The sequence below is a fragment of the Pleurodeles waltl genome, chromosome 5 (assembly GCF_031143425.1).
Source record: "Pleurodeles waltl isolate 20211129_DDA chromosome 5, aPleWal1.hap1.20221129, whole genome shotgun sequence".
NCBI lineage: Eukaryota > Metazoa > Chordata > Amphibia > Caudata > Salamandridae > Pleurodeles > Pleurodeles waltl.
Window position 1 is genome coordinate 631682075 of NC_090444.1, and position 16887 is coordinate 631698961.

The 16887-nt window shown below is 40.1% G+C and overlaps 1 protein-coding gene across 1 annotated transcript in view; it reads right to left on the bottom strand.

Annotated features, from left to right (window-relative positions):
• The window catches only part of PLG (plasminogen), a 387567-nt gene that overhangs the window by 71249 nt on the left and 299431 nt on the right, over nucleotides 1-16887 (bottom strand). Inside the window, exons 15-16 of the mRNA XM_069234491.1 lie at nucleotides 7785-7905; nucleotides 5400-5474 (exon numbers count right to left, since the gene is read on the bottom strand). Coding sequence (XP_069090592.1) covers nucleotides 5400-5474; nucleotides 7785-7905 — 196 coding nt within the window. The remainder of the gene's footprint in view (nucleotides 1-5399; nucleotides 5475-7784; nucleotides 7906-16887) is intronic.

Sequence of the window (16887 nt, forward strand, 5' to 3'; positions counted from 1 at the left end):
ATTAGGATTGTACTTGTCTACAGGACCACCACAGGTGTGCGAGAGAACCTGTCGGCCCACATTCTTTCCACAAAAAATCTGAAATGCCATATATTGCTTTCAATCTAATAGGGCTGAGATACCATCTAACGATTACTTTGTAAGTGTTTTCTTTATGTTGAAAAGATATGAATGACTTGACCACCTTAGTTTAACCATATTTCAATTATTAGGTGGCTATTCATATATCTATTTCAGTTCATCATTGAGCTATGTTTCTCAATGATTCATATGATACGCAACAGAACATATAATTGAGAAATCTCCTTTTTTACTGTGGCTGAGTGTAGAAGTTTTCTATTGGAGATTCATTACAACTTTCCATCCCCATACGGTCCCTCAGACCCGTACAGTGCAATATTTACGTAATATTTATGTATGGCAGTAGTCATCAGCACATAAAACAGGCAAAACCACAACCCCTCTCTGCACACTGTCCCACCTCCTCTTCTCAGTAGTGAGTTCCAGCAGTCTAATAATATGAACATGGACATCAGATGCATACGATTTAGGATAGAGTAATAGTTTTGAAATATTGAATATGCTGAGTTGTATCACCTCAGACTGCGCCCATCGTGTCAACGATGCCACTGATAAGATTTCTTGACTGAATTTGTCTGAGCTAATAAACTAGGATTTGATTTGCTTTCTCACCGTTTTCATAATACGTTTAGTTCGTGAAAAGTATTTTCCTGGTCGAGTGTTTAATCAGTAAGATCTCCTCTATCTCCCTTAGCTCTCTTTAGGTTTATTTGGGTGCAATGAATCTTGTGTCGAGCTTTGACCCATGTAGTCTCACCATGAACGTTAAAAGGCCAGCAACTGGGGTGTCTCTGAGGCCTCTCACCAAGAATTTAAAATCAATTATTTAAGCAACCTGGGATTACAATAATAAAGATGGTAGTGTCCAAGTTCACGGACATGCTTATTGAGAGACTAAGAAATGTTACAAAGTATGTGCTAAACATGAAGATGCAGACATATTATATCCACAAAATTTGATAAAAAAGAGAAGTCACCAGTCCCACTCAACCCTTATCGGATGGCGCATTCAGTGATTTTTTTTCTTGCTGCTTTCTTAGTCATCTAGCTAATGTCTTCTCTCTATTGGTGTGCTGTCTTTTTCATTCCCTCTGTACATATTCTCATTGAATGTTGACGATCTCCCTCGTTTCACTTCGCAGTTTGAGTGTTGCTTAGTATTACTAGAGAAAGAAAGGCAGAACGGGAAGCACCCCCTACAAGCGATTTTCTCAGTTTTAGAACATTATGGAGCTTCTCTGGTCTCTACTCTTATCAAACGTAGATAGTGTCTATACGTTTACCATTTCTGGCACAGCCGTGATGGCTTCCCATTCTCCAGTCCACTCACCCCCCTCCTGCAAAATATCTTATTGGTTGGAATTTTGGGAGCTTTTACCCATTCGGACACAGTGATTGAACCATGGAGGAAGATGCAATAAGATGGGCATCAAAATTAAATCTGGTGGGGAGAACAGACCACCCTGTTATCAAATTGGAGCAGGCAGGTAATGCAACCTCAGTAGAAGCTAGTCAAGTGGAGAGCTAGCAGATAAAAAAATCAGTACCTGCATGTATCGTAGATGAGGCAATAGGCAGGCAATTGTATCCAATCAGCACAATCAATCAATGGTTGACGGAGCTGAGGGGAGGATTTAAAGCTTTCAATAGTCACACTTGTATTCACTCACTATATGGCTATCGGGGCCTCGCCTCTGCCTGGAGCTGGTGGAGCCACTAGAAAACTCACTAGTATACTGCTGTGTACTGCTGCCTGCACCAATATCGGGCTTTTTCAAGTGTTAGACATGTCACTTGGCCGAAAAGCAGTTGCTATACACATATCAATGCGCCTCTCTGGGACAGGTGCAGAGCCTCTATTGGCAATCCCTTTGCATGGAGGCCTCTTTCTCATATAACATGTCTTCCTATGGCTTTCTGCTTCAATCAAGTAACAGTGCTGCCCTGGGGGGCATCTTAGCACAACTGTTATTTTCGGCCTTGCAGGATGGGGGAGTTGATGTTAGACGGCAGCATCATCCTCTCCCACACCAGGAGCTCACACAATTCGGGCCTCTATTGAACCTCAGCTGCTTACAGATTGATTACCCAGGACAATTTACTGATTTACATAATTTTAAACACTGGGAGAAAGTGATAAAAGTAGCGTGATTACCAGCACTCAGCAAGGACATGTCTAGATGGTCATTTATTCATATCACACACCCCAGGTAAGTGCTTTTCTATCAAAGAATGGAATGTGCCCACCCCCCATATTTCAGTGAGGTATAATGGGAGTGATTTCTGTGCATCGAAAAATGTTTGCCCTGCAGACAAAATGTTTTGATTTGAAAATATGCATTTCTTCATAAGTTACTCCTGTAAAAGTTTCACTAATTATACATTTTGGAGAGTAGGAGTGCCTCTGGAAATATAAAACACAGTTAGGCCCTGATTTAAATCTTGATGGATGAGTTACTTCATCACAACGGTGACGGATATCCCATCCGCTGAAATCTAAATCCCATCATATCCTACGGGATTTAGATTTCTGTGGACGGGATATCCGTCACCGTTGTGACTGAGTAACTCATCTGCCAATTTCTAAATCAGGCCCTTAGATTTCTAGGAGTGCTCTTAGAATCTTTGGTGACTCAAAAACAAACCCGATATTTAAGCCAAAGAAAGGAGGAACTGTATGACCAGAGTTCCATGAATTGGGCCTTCAGAGATCAGACCATTGGTATCAGAAAACGTATTCTCCAGTCGCTCCTGTTTTAATTATTATCTTTCATACTTGCTGAGTGTGTAAACGTCACCCAGCCTCTAAGAAGCACTTTATCAGTCCATCACAAGTTACCCATTTTGTATTATAAACTTTGTTTCTCTAAAAAATTAAATGCAGACTTCCTCTTTAGACTCCATGGTTTATACTATTGGAATTAAGTCATTAAAGATACATACTCTATGCATTCATTCCCACCAGGGCAGTAGACCAATCAATAAAAACCCTAATTTATGTACGGCACTGAGGCGTACATAAACTAGGATTAATCTACCTTCCTATGCAGACACACCTTTCAGTGTTGTGCACTAATTCACACTTTAATTTTGTGCTGGCCGGGACATTCCTCAGTTTTTCTATCATGGGAGTTCCTTTTTGTACCACTGCAAACACCTCTTACTTTTGTGTCACTAGAGTCACACTTTCACATTGTACCATAAAGGATATTGACTAAATTGTGTCACTTAGTACATAGACTAGATTAAATCTTTTGCCATAATCTGTGTGTGTGTGTGTGTGTGTGTGTGTGTATATATATATTTTTAACAAAAAGTTCTGCAATGGATGATATGAGGGGATTAAATCATGACAAATATTCCAGAACAGAGGCACCTATTACAGGGAATACCTCACAAAGAAGGAGCCTTTCAAGAGAATACTATTATAGTGAATAATGTCCACATTTTTGGTGAACTTTAGTTAAAGATGTGGGATAAAGTACCCCTGCTATACATTATAAGGCTATTGAAAGTTATCAAGAGTTCCATGAGTAGATGGAGAAAAGAGGCAAAATGCTCTGCATCTTTATGAGGTGATGGAGCTCCATGGTAATACTCAATATCTTTTTAAAGTACTTATTTCTTTATAAAAACATATGCACACCATCACCCTTCTGACAAACAGTTTACATTTCTGGTGTTATGTTCTTTTACATTCTCATAGTTGCAGACATAAAGAATAAAAATAGGATTTGTATGAAATAAATACATCAAACAGCAGTTAGAAATTCCTTGCCATTAATATCCTCTTTCTGCTAAGCGCAGCTCATTTTGTAAAAACATATGAGTAGAAAGAAACACCAGTTATTGTTCTCATTATTTAAACTGTAACTGTTGTGATGGTGACTTACCTTTCACCTTGGCTGTTAGCTCTGGCAGCAGGCATTAAGATGTAGTAAGTTATTGTAATTGAGCCAATAGATCATTTCATTATTACAGGTGACTAGAGATGTCACATCTCAACAATTATAAGAAAAATGCTTGGGTTAGGTTAAAGATTAGGTATTATTATTGGTCTTAATTTAGTGTAATTCTGAGTGGTTTATGAAGGTTTAAGGTTCCGGAAAGGGCTACAGCATTGATATGTTCAATACTGATGGCAAGTATTCACACTTGGACAGATATTAAAGTACAAATACGGACAAGATACCTGATTTCCCATATCTATTCACAAACTATAGATGTACAATGTGCACACAGACTGGTTTATGAATAGGAATTATATTTACAATGTGAAATGTGTACTGATAGGTCACATCGCAAATTGTGCATTAGCTAGGGGGCACAAAATAGGTTGTGTAATCAAAATGAATATTACAGGTTACAGTTTAAAAGCCTATGTGATTGGCTGCAAATGCAAAGATGGAGGCCTGCAAGAGACTGAACACCTCCGTTCCTGCGCTTGCATTCCCAAATGGGAAACTATTGTTTGTAAAAGCAACCTGTGTCCATTAAAGGGTCCAGTGCGGATTAAAAAAAAATCCTTTTTAGGAAGACATTGGGGAGAGCAGGCAGTGGCCTTCTGGAGCGCTGCATGCATCTCTCAAAGCCACTATCATCATTCCCAAAGAGGACATCATCATGTAGGGACAACTTCCCAATTGGAAATCAGATACTAATCCCTTTGAGGTTTTGCTATTTGGTGAATGGTTTGTCATCACACTTGTGGGCATAAACCACTGATATATTATTTCCAATTGTAACTAGGAGGGAACACACCACCCCCTTTTTTTTCAAATTAGTCAGAGCAGGAAAAACCCTTTTAAAAGATTTTTCAGACTCATAGTAAAAAGGGATTTTTGTGGGTCGCAAACCTTGTGATTTTGCACATCATAAGCTTAGTAACCGCGAATTAGATTTGTACATCGTGCCCGGGATAAGCATTGATTGAGGTAGATTTTGGGTTTGAGTTAGGCTTTGATTTCGGTGAATTTTGGTGATTGTGAGCGAAGAACGGTCTCATTGTAGAGATATTTGTAGGGGCAGACAAAATAGTGTTAGGAAAATAAAGTAATTTTGAGGGGTGGCATGTGTTGATGTCTATGTAATAACATGATAAAAGAATGGTATCTTCCTTTTTGCATGTCTAAATTGATAGTTTGCTTTCCAAACTTTTTAGGACTTTTTAGTTCTTTTGAGGTGCGCTCTGTCAGGGACCAGGGGTTTCTCATCCTGTCAGATACCACCTGAAAAATAGCTATACATACTAATTTCAGGTTCAACTGTAGTTTGTGCTATAATAAACTGTAATATTAGTATAGGGTATTTAAACTTACCGCTCCAAGCAGTGTGTTGCTGTAAGCACCCACTGATCTGACACCAGTGTGCCTCCACAAAAATGCAGGTTGAAACTGTAAAATAGAAACATGTATAAAACATTTAAAGACTATTAAAACAACAGCTATTCTTTAACTTAATTTAGGAAATAATTTATCTATCTGTAAATCAACTGGCCTATTATTGCCAATATACGAAACACATTTGTTGTTCACAGTTTGACAAGTGTGACTTATTTAAGTCTAAAGGTGCTAGAGTTAAAGACATCCGAATACCAAACAAGCACTAGTTTGATATAACGAGAAACCATTTTTCCTTTAAAATTATCATGGTGGTGCAACTTACCTGAGGCACATATCCATTCATTTTGACCGAAGGGATGGAAACTACGATTTAAACTTCATTGAAATTTGGGTCGTGTGTTACCATACATGAAGAGTTTGCGAAAGACACAAAACAGATATTCTTGCGCTACATGTGAGTGATGTGATTGTGGGGAATTCCGAAGTTGATATACTTGCAACTCATATTACAGTAAGGCACAACTTTAGGCATTGTAGCTCTCTGGGACCAAAAAAAAAAAGTTTTTTCCTCAATGTCTGAAAACCAGAAACACTAATAAAAGGTTAGGAGGCTAGGGAAGTTCCAAAGTAGACCTATATATGATATGAACAGCAACCCTCTTTTAATTATCTTATGTGATTTATGGCTCAAGTTGTGTGTGGTGTAAATAACATTTATCGTTCTCTCAGCTCAGTGCAGCAATACCCAAATGACAAATAAAGCCACCTCAGTAAAAATGTAACAGTAAAATAAATCATATATAATCATATAGCATTTAAATAGAAATATGATAATTCCAGCTATTCCAGCCTGCGGGGATAGAGAATCATGTACTTCATTTCTCACTAATGTATGACACATTTAGAAGACTTACGTCAGCCTCTGGATTTAGCATATTGAACTGGACCTATTGAAGAGTCTCTTTACTTAAAAGCTCACATCAGCATTCATGAGGGTCCTCTGTTGGGAGGACATAACATAAGTTAAGTTAAATGTGACTGAATCGTCCGGGCATGATGTTACACTCTTGAGTACTATGATAACATTCCCTGGCTGGTACATGGGGATATGCTAAATAAGGAGATTGACAATATGTTTCTATCAAAAGCCCAGCTACTACCCTGCTGCACCGCAAAAAAGAACTCAATGTAGTTTTTGTCAATAAACTAGCTATAGAAAAAGAAAAAAAGGAAGGGAAAAAACAGTAACCAGGTATCTGGAAGGGCCTGTACACCAAGAGATGCAGGGTTATTTGGTGATGGTAACAGATGTACCAAAAAGATGTTACCTCACAAGATTAGGGCTAGGTATCCTGCACTACCTTGTGGCAATCCCGAAAAGGGAGGCATAGTCTAAAAACCTCCCTAGGTGTCTGTGTGACAGGAAAGCCACACAATCTACTATGCATTTTATTCCTTCTTGCAAATTCTATAGTGAGATCAGAAATCGTTTTCTATGTCATTTGTGTTTACCAGAGAGGTTTTTTCTCATACCAGGAAGCGTTTAATTTTCTGTGTAAGCTCGAGACAGATGTTATTTGCCACGACATCTCTGCTTTTATTAGGTGTGCCATTATTAAAAAGAAGACATTAAAACCATATGATAGTCTGATGTATGAAAGAGACTAAGGGCCTGATTCTAACTTTGGAGGACGGTGTTAAACCGTCCCAAAAGTGGCAGATATACCACCTACCGTATTACGAGTCCATTATATCCTATGGAACTCGTAATACGGTAGGTGGTATATCCGCCACTTTTGGGACGGTTTAACACCGTCCTCCAAAGTTAGAATCAGGCCCTAAGAAGGTAGGAATATGACATACATTTTAATCTGATTGCATATTATTTTTCTACTTATTCCAGGACTATAACATATCTTGAGTAAGCCCCTAAGTGCCCATATTTTATTCTAGTTGACCTCAAGGACATGATGATGGCATTAATTGTTTAAATAGATCTGAAAGGGAATCGCATTGCAATTGAGATTGCTATTTGTACATTTGCAGCTCAGCAGCACTTTAATGGAATGTCCTTTGTGTTTGGATGTAATATTTACTTTTTGCACATCTACGATTATAAAATTATAAATTCAGATACCTTTTATTTTTATACACATATTGGTAAACTGTTTACATCTGGATGAAATAGGAAGTCTTAAATGTCCACCAAATTTATATATTGTTGAAGTAACCTAACTGGTATTGTGCTTTAAATTTCTTGTATGGATTTTTACGTAATAATCCGAATAAAGATTATTAGGAATTTGTCATTTTTTGGTTAATCCTATAAATTTGTCAACAATGTGATTATCTGTTGTTTACCTGGTTCGGAGACTAATCTGCCAGGGCCACGAGTGTGGATTAGAAACACAGCCCCCCACGACCCTTCCAAAACATCCTCTCGGTGCATTCTTCTGTATTCCGCACTTTTCTTCAGTGGATGCTAAATAAGTGAGACAGAAGATGAGATTTAAGCTGCATTCGACATGCTAAATAGAACTCAGCTTGGTTCCCTCAACTGAAGACTTATTTTAAGATTTATTTTACCCAGCTAGTGACTGCAATATGCATAAAAAGTGAAAATATATTATGGGATGTTGTGAATTATAAACCTTTATTACCATGAGGGAGTTCCGGTGACATTGTAGATCAGATGCGTTGTCAAGGCACAGTCTTAGGACACAGGTGCCCTTTGTGTGACATACAGTATGGAAGTATAACCAGGTGAAATTAGAATCTTTTCACTAATACAAAACTCATAAACATTAGCAATGCAATCACCTTATACAGTTAAAACCCTTAATATGATTTTTAAACTTTTATTTGGCGCAGTGGTGTTAACGTGTCAGACCTTAATAAGTAAACCTACAAGGAGACGCGAATAGGGCAATGAAACTTTTGATTTGCTTCGAGGTTTTCCCAGCATATAACCTATAACCCGTATCAATACAGATCAATATCATCAACAACCAATTACATCACTAATCAATAGGAGTCAGTAATTTCCACACACCATGACCTTGCAGTCATGAATAACCACACCTTTATGTAAAAGTTAGAAAGTTTATTTCCCTATGTTAACAATGCTAATGTTATGCAACTTAATCTAAAAATCAAATGATAAACATACAGAAACAATACTGGCTGACCAAAGCAGCTAAAGAAAGAATCACAATCTATTCAAAGCTTGAGCTACTACACATTCTAAGCTTACAGTACAAATTAATAGCAAAAATAACTGCACAAAGGATGTTCATACATTTAGATTCAGCAAAGATAAGACATCAAATAATATTCCATGTAGTGAACTTCATCAGTGAGAACCCTAATTAACATCAGATTAGAATAGCATGTTTGGGGCTTCATGCAAAAAGATTTAGTCAACACAAATTTGAAAAAACATCTAACTATGGCTCTATCAAAATTAGCAGTTGGGACGTAGAAACAAAAGCAAATAGACATAGCATTCAGTAATGTCAGCGTATATCTGTCCTCAATGAGTTTCAGCAAGCTAAATTAGTCTTTATCATCAGGACATCAGTCGGGTCAGCAAAGCATCAGCATTCAGAAAAAGCAAAGTCTCTTTAAACAATAAAGTTAAACACATCTCTTCTCAAGATGGTCAAGAAAATAATACCCTTATGGCAAGATAGAACATGGACAAATGGTGTCATCTTCTCAGTGCAGTGTGGCTAAGTAAGATTTTCTAAAACCACTTCTCACATCCTAATTGGTCAGGGGATCACATGTTCACATTTTATCCAATAAAACAAAACCCTCCAATCTATACTCCTACTAGTTTATGGTACACATGTCGATGATTGGTTCCTGTTCTCCCGCTCCCGTCATTCGGCTCATCAGGTATCAATATTATTGCAGCGTATACTCCAGTCAGTGAATTAATTGTCTTCTCCTGGGAAAGTCAGTCTTACACACATTACATTAAACATTGTTTCACTAGCAAGTACAGCATTTTCTAGCAAGCAGTTTCTCATGAGAAAGGACTTCACCTACGAGCACATGGACAATTCTTTGCATCCATTGTCTCAATATACTCACTCAATAAGAGATAGAAGATATTAGAAGAAAGTTCCCCTTGGCATTATCTACATGCAGATAATTCTCATCTAGGCTAAACTTCACTATTGCGGTTCAGCAGTAGTTGTCTCTAAAGCTGAAGTGTGGTTGGCTTTACTCTTGTCAAGAACAGTCAACCCACAATCACTGTGACAAACAATATCACACACACAATTGCCAAACGAACACTCATGTATTTACAGCACTTGTTCTTCCTACCCTCCTGGCTAATGTTACTCATTATCCATAAAGAATCAGAAAGTAGAAGAGAAAATTTAGAACAATGGAGCAAAATCAAAAACAAAAACCTTCTTTCAGCAGTTATTTACAGCTTTCAGTTGCAATTCCAGGATCCTTTTTCTAAAAAATCAGTAAGTTTGTCAAAATCGATTTAGCAGCTTGCCAAATCAGGTTACCTTGTCAAATCAGGTTTTCAAAAGGTCTTCTTCGGTCACTTTCAACAGTCTCTTTTTTCTTTACACTCTTCTCAATTTGTCTCAACAGTTCAGTTCATTACTTTCCTTCAAGTGCCAAAATACTGACATGGAAATCTTGATCGAAATGAAGGAGAAAAACTCTTTCTGCCATTCACTTGTACTTGCAAACGCCCATTCCATTCAGGACCTGCGTACCTTCGACTTGCTATTCTCTTTTTTTCAATTTTCGATCTCTATTCAATTCTCCTTCAATTAGATCTTCTCTCCTTGTTGTGTCTACTTCTTCCCCGATTGTTGTCACAACAACTTTTTCATTCCTCTTTGCTTGTGACTCCGGCCACTTATCTCCTTTCAGTGAACCCTTGGTCAATGCTCTTTTCAGTGTTGAAATTGAAACTTCTTCTTGCTCTGCAGGATTTTCTCTTGACGGACCTGCAACTGGTTCAGGAGGAATCCGATCACACTGACTTTGATCCGCCTCAACTCCTTCCCCCTCGGGGTCTCAACTTTGCTCTGTTTGTCTCTCAAATTCATCTATTTCTGGCAAAGCCCGCCTCTGACTAGGTTCTCCTGCTGCCTCGATTGAGATTGGCTTACTGTCACCTTCTGGAGGTCTTCTTCTTCTTTCTCACAGGAGTGACTGAACCATCCTCAACTTGCTCAGATCCGGCCTCAGTTCCTCTTTCTTCTCCTTCCAGCTCTGAGGCTTGTCCAGTCACTGTTGGTACTCTCAACAACTCCTCTTCATCATCTAAAGGACATGCCCCTTTTCTTGTGTGGCTTGCACGTATCCAGTTTGGAACTGCAGCACACTTCACAGCTGTGGTAGCGGTCACAACAACCTGGAACAGGCCTTTCTACAGTGGCTCCAAATACGTCTTCCTCACATGTTTCCGGACCACCACCCAGTCACCAGCCCTCAGTGTGTGTCCTTGATCTTGGATCCGTGGCAGTGTGGTGGCTTTCACCTGCTGAGAGAAAGAGTGAACCACATCAGCCAGACCTTTTCAGAAGTCCAACGCCATATCATCTGTAATGTTCACAAGGGCATTTGCAGGCACTTCTGGCAACCTCATTGCTCTGCCCATGAGGATTTCATGCCGTGATAATCCTGTCTTCCTGTCGGGTGTGTTTCTCACTCTCATCAGAACTAACAGCAGTGTGTCAGGCCATTTCAGATTCGTGGACGCACACATTTTCGCCACTCAGGATTTCAAGGTACCTTTCATCTGTTCCACTAGTCGTGATGGTTCAGGGCAGTAATTACAATGCAATTTATGCTCTATGTTTAATGCTGCACATAGCAACTTAATTACTTCATTGTTGACGTGGCTTCCCCTATCTGATTCTAAAGAGATCAGAAACCCGAAAAGTGGTATCAGTTCCCTAAGCAGTAATTTCGCTACTGTGAGGCTGTACAGGGAATGCTTCAATCCAATGACTAAAGATGCAGACAATCACGAACACATATCCCAAACCTCCACACACAGGCATCTCAATAAAATCAATTTGCATTCTGCTGAATGGACCTCCTGCTCTTCCAATGTGGCTCAAATTGACCACTGCCCCTTTTCTCACGTTCATTTGTTGACAAATGATGCAACGATGGCAAACTGCTTCAGCAACTTTTCTAAACCTTGGATTGCAGCAATTATGTCTGAACAGTCGAATCATTGACCATGATAATATTTAGCCATTTGAGACAACAGACTATTTAGCTAAACTAATTGATCCTCTTCTGAAACCCACAATTCATCCTGGTGCTGTACACTTTTCAGGTTGCTCCATAAACATTCTTCCTTCCTGTCAACATTATTCTGCAATGTTTTCCATTCTTCCAATGTGTCTATTACTTGCAATGCAAAACTTGAACATGTTTCATCCTCTTCAGGTAACAATTCCCACTTGTCCTTGAATGATATACAGTTCAAAGCGCAAAACCTTGCGACTTGATCTGTATATCCATTTCCCATTGACACAAAATCTTGCGATTTCAGATGTGCACTGCATTTCACCATGGCAATCCTTTCAGGCATTTGGGTAGCATGCAACAATTTTTTAATTCTCTCACCATTTCTCACTGGTGAGCCAGAAGAGGTCATGAAACCTCCCTGTGACCCCCAAATGGCCAAAGTCATGGACTATTCCAAATCCATATTGACTATCCGTATAGATGCTAACTTTAAGCTGACCAGATACATGGACCGCTCTAGTAAGGGCTACCAGTTCCGCTACTTGTGCAGAATATGCTCGTCGAACCCAAGATGCTTCCAGAATACCAGTAATTGTGCACACTGCATACCCTGCTCTCAGTACTCCTTATTGTCTGTCAGACAAGAACCATCAACAAAAATTATTTGGTCAATTTCTTCCAATCGGGTGTTTCTGATATCCGGACTTGGTTTTGTGCACAGATGAGTTACCTCAAAACAATCATGCTCAGTGTCTTCCAACTTTTCAATTTCAACATTCTCATCTTTTTAATGACACATTTTGTGACCCTAGAATACTTGCCTCATAACGCATCAATCTTGCACCTGTCAGATATTGGGTCTTGGTGCGTGTAAGCAAAACTTCAACTAAGTGAGAGACCATTACTTTTAGGGGATGTCCCATCACAAGGTCTTCACACTCTGTGAGACTCTGTCCAACCTCTGCAACTGCACACAGACAGCCTGGTAAAGCTGCTGCAACTGGGTCCAAAGTAGTTGGAAAATAAGCTACTGGGTGGTTTACACCTCCATCAAGACGGACAAAGAACATGCATCACGCTCATGACAAAACAACATGAAGGACTTTGTGTAGTCAGGCATACCCAAAGCCGGACCTTTGCACAGACTCTTTCTCAATTCAGAAATCCCTTTCATGCAAGCCTGGTCTAACACTAGGGGATCAGTGACCTCCTTGTGAGTCAGCTTCTGCAAGGGCTTAGAAATGACTGAAAAACTGGGGATCCATTGGCAACAGTAACCTACCATCCCCAGAAACATCCTGACATCTCTCTGTGTGGCTGGAGGATTCATCAGCAATATGGCTGTGATCCTTTCTCTGGATATTTTCCTTGATCCATTCTCAGTCTGGTGACCCAAGTATTTCACTTCTTTTTGACAGTATTGTAATTTAAGTGGAGACACTTTATGACCATTCTTTCCCAAATGGTTCAGTAAGGTAAGTACTGTACCAACGTCAATTGGAAAGGCAATTCCAACGACTCCAAATTCCTTTTCAAGATCTGATTGGATGTGGAAGGTGATTCTGAAAACCCTTGAGGAATTCGACACCAACAGTAAACTTGGTTCAAAAATTTGAAACAAAAGAGAAATTGCCTGTCCTCATGAAGAGGCACAGAAAAGAAGGCTTGTGACAAGTCTATGACAGTGAACCATTCAGCATCACTAGGAATCTGAAACATAATCACAGCTGAATTTGGTACCATGGAGCAACATTAGATCACAATGTCATTTATTTTTCTCAAATCCTGGACAATACGACTTTACCACAGTGCTTTTTCAATCCCATTATAGGTGAGTTACATGGGCTGCTCAACACTTCTTTCAAGACCCTTGTTTCACAAATTATGTAATGATCTGAGAAACCTTTATAAAGATATCTTGTGGCATATCGTACTAGGGGATTTGAGGAAAAATTGTGTTCGGCTTAACAGGAACTTTGACTGGTTCAACTCCCTTTATCAAACCTATTTCTTTCCCTGTCAGATCCCACACTTCCTCTTTAACCGTTCCCTGTAAATCAGGACGAAGCTCCTTCCTGTGAACACTGGAAAGAAATTAATCAGGAGGTACTCCTCATTTATTGTCTCAAGTCAGGACCAAGATTTACATGACCAATTCCTCTGTGACCTTTACCTCTCATCTGATTTTGAAATACCATATTTCCCTGCTGCTGCTGTTGTTGCTGCTGTGGAAAATGTTCCTGCATCCCTGTTTGTGCCGCTTTAATCTGCAGCACCATCGCCTTTTCTTTCAACTTTCTCTGCTTCAATTCAGTCTCATCACTACAGTACTTTGCATACTGCAACACCTCATATGTCAGCTTTGCTTGCTAGCAAATCAAATGACTCTTAATCATCTGGCTAATTACAGGTCTCAATCCTTCCACAAATCTGAACTCAAAATTAATCCTGTCTTTCGGTTCAATTGTCTCTGTACCACTGTAATGCTTAAACGCCTGCAACAATCTCTCATAATATGCATGTATGGACTCCTTGGCTCCTGAGCTGTCCTGCCTATTCTCTGCCAGTCAATGTTTTTGGGTGAAATTCTTGTTTTCAGGAATTCAATCACTTTGTAATAATATTTCTTTACCTCAGGAGACAGTGCACCCACAACCTGATCTCTTTCTGGTTCTTTTGTCGTCCAATCTTTAGTCCTCGTACACTCCATCCATAAATCAAGTGGAACTACTATCTCTAATGAAGTGTTCAAGTCTTCCCACAGGCACTTTACAAGTTTCACAAACCTGTTTGTCTGCTGATACCATTCTATTGCCTTCTCTCTCTACCTGGATAATCATTTGTAAAGGGCAGAATGCCACTCCTGCTCCAAGGGACATGAACACAATTCCCTCCTGGAATCCCTCTCACTGGTCAAATTTTCACCGGATCCTTGCCTTGTTGCCCATTTGCAGTCAGTTCCCCCAAATCTCTTTTCCTTTTATCTCTTTTCTTTGCCCATCTGCCTTCCCATTTGTCCAAGGCCCCCCATGTCTGGACACTTTGGAGTAAATCCCTAAGGTGTGCCTTCATTCCTGCAGATCTCATGTCTTCAAAGTCTTTTGTGTAACAATTTCACCTGTATCTTGTTTTCAAATGTTTTGTTTTCTCAATTTCTATGCCGTACTTCTCTGCCAGGTCTGCTAACTTTTGATGCACATTTCTCACTTCCCTCCTAATTTTCAGGACAGATATCTCAACTCTGCTTCTTTGTAGGACTCTAATCTGTTCACATCCATAGCTCCTTCAATGAACTCACCTGCTTCCATTCCTAATCTTATATAGTGCAAGTACTTCTCTTCCTTAGGGGCACTCTGAGGGGTATTCAGCTTGTCTAACCATTCAGTCAAGTGCTGTCCTGGCACACCTTGCAGTGAACTATTGTTGGCCTGGGCAGGTGGCACCTGTTGTACCACTGTATTCGGGGATTGCGGTGCCATTAATTTCAGGCTCTGACTACGATTTAACCCTTTCACAGTATCCAGAGGAACTCCGAATGGACTAAGGTCTAGCAATGCTCTTGATCCATCAAAGGTCTGTCCCACAGGAGAGACTACTCAGATATTCTCATTAATTCTTCCCCCCATTGAGTTCTGACTCAGGACTCCCTGCCCATCTGCACTGTTTTCCCCCTTGCAAACACAGGTACAATCAGACCAATAGTAACAGGTACAGATACAGCATCTGGGTTGGGTCTGATATTCAAGTTCTATGGTTGCGTTGTTCCCATATTCTGGCTCATTGGTACAGACATATCTGTCTGGGTCCCTGTTATCAGGGTGCACTTTGGCATCACTTGTGGCTGCACTTGCAGTGGTAAGAGTGGAGTTGGCTCTGCTGAACCAACATCGGTTTCGGGAAAACCTGTGCTGTCAGCACTATTAAGTTTGTGGCTACTTCCACTATAGGTACATCGGGAATATTCTTGGGACACTTGGCTGTGGCACCTGATTTTGTGCTACTGGAGTAGTAGGTGCATTTAGACTGCTCTGCATTGGGCTCTGTGTCATAGTTGAATCAGCCTGTTGCATTAACCTGGGTCAGAGCTGTAGGATTTACACTAGTGCTCAGACTACTCTCTTGTGCTGCGTACGGTGGGGGACAATTTCTCAATAACTGTAAAATAAAGTCACCATTGTCTGACTCTTCCTCATGTGTCACTGGTCCTTTAGACTCCTTTGGTTTCTGCTCCCTACTCTCGGAAAACCTCCTGTTAATTTTTCCAGTAGCTTTCCTTCCTTCTCTCTCGCTGTCTTGTGAAATTGATGGGAATAACTTAATCCCCTGTAAAGTCTTGGTTCTCCAAAATCTCTGTCATCGTCCCACCTAGCTTCCGCTAGTGTCTTCTCTGCTTTTCTCATACTCCGCTCAAATTTCTGTTGTCTTTACTGTCTGGCTCCTAACTCTCAAATCGCTAATGCCTCGAACTGTGCTGGGCTTGGAGGGGGTTTCAGGTCATACAGCACCCTCCTTAAATGCTCTAAGCGCCTCAAATGAAATGGTCTGTGGGCAAGAAACGCTAAGCTCCCATCTTTCTCTGTACTTTTAACCAAAGACATAGTGCAGCACCCTTTTCTGTTATTATAATAGAAGCTGGTGTACCTTCTGGTGGTGCAATATCCCCCATACTCGTTGTAATGTAAGTATCTCCCCTTAAAGCACTCTTTAAAGCTTTGAATGTTTTTTTTTTTTGCGACCTTTTTGCTATTCAAAATCAAATAAGGAAGTGACTTTTAATCCCAGAATTCTCTTCACCCACCTTCTCAACCAATTGCGCTTCACAGACGGCTGCAATGCGTGCGCGATCCTTCTCAATAACCAACCTATTCCAGCCCGGCTCCAAAGACGTCACACTCACACGTACTGCGGCTGACAAAGTCTTGCAGCTTGTCCTCCCAAATTCACACTAAACGAATGCAAAAGTGTTGCGAGCACCAAACAAAATCAAAACCCAATGTCTTCAGAAACTTTACAGGTTTTTCACTGACAGCATTTCACTCTAGCAGATACTCCTTCTTTCTCAGTTTCCCTGATTCGCAAGCAAAATTCGACCCACAAATTTCACTCTCAATTTATCAGCGGGTCTGTCCTGGTGCACATAAGACTCGCCAGATCTCAGTCAAAAATCCTTTCACTTACTTTGGCTCACACTCTGACTTGTCGACCACGTCCAATTGAC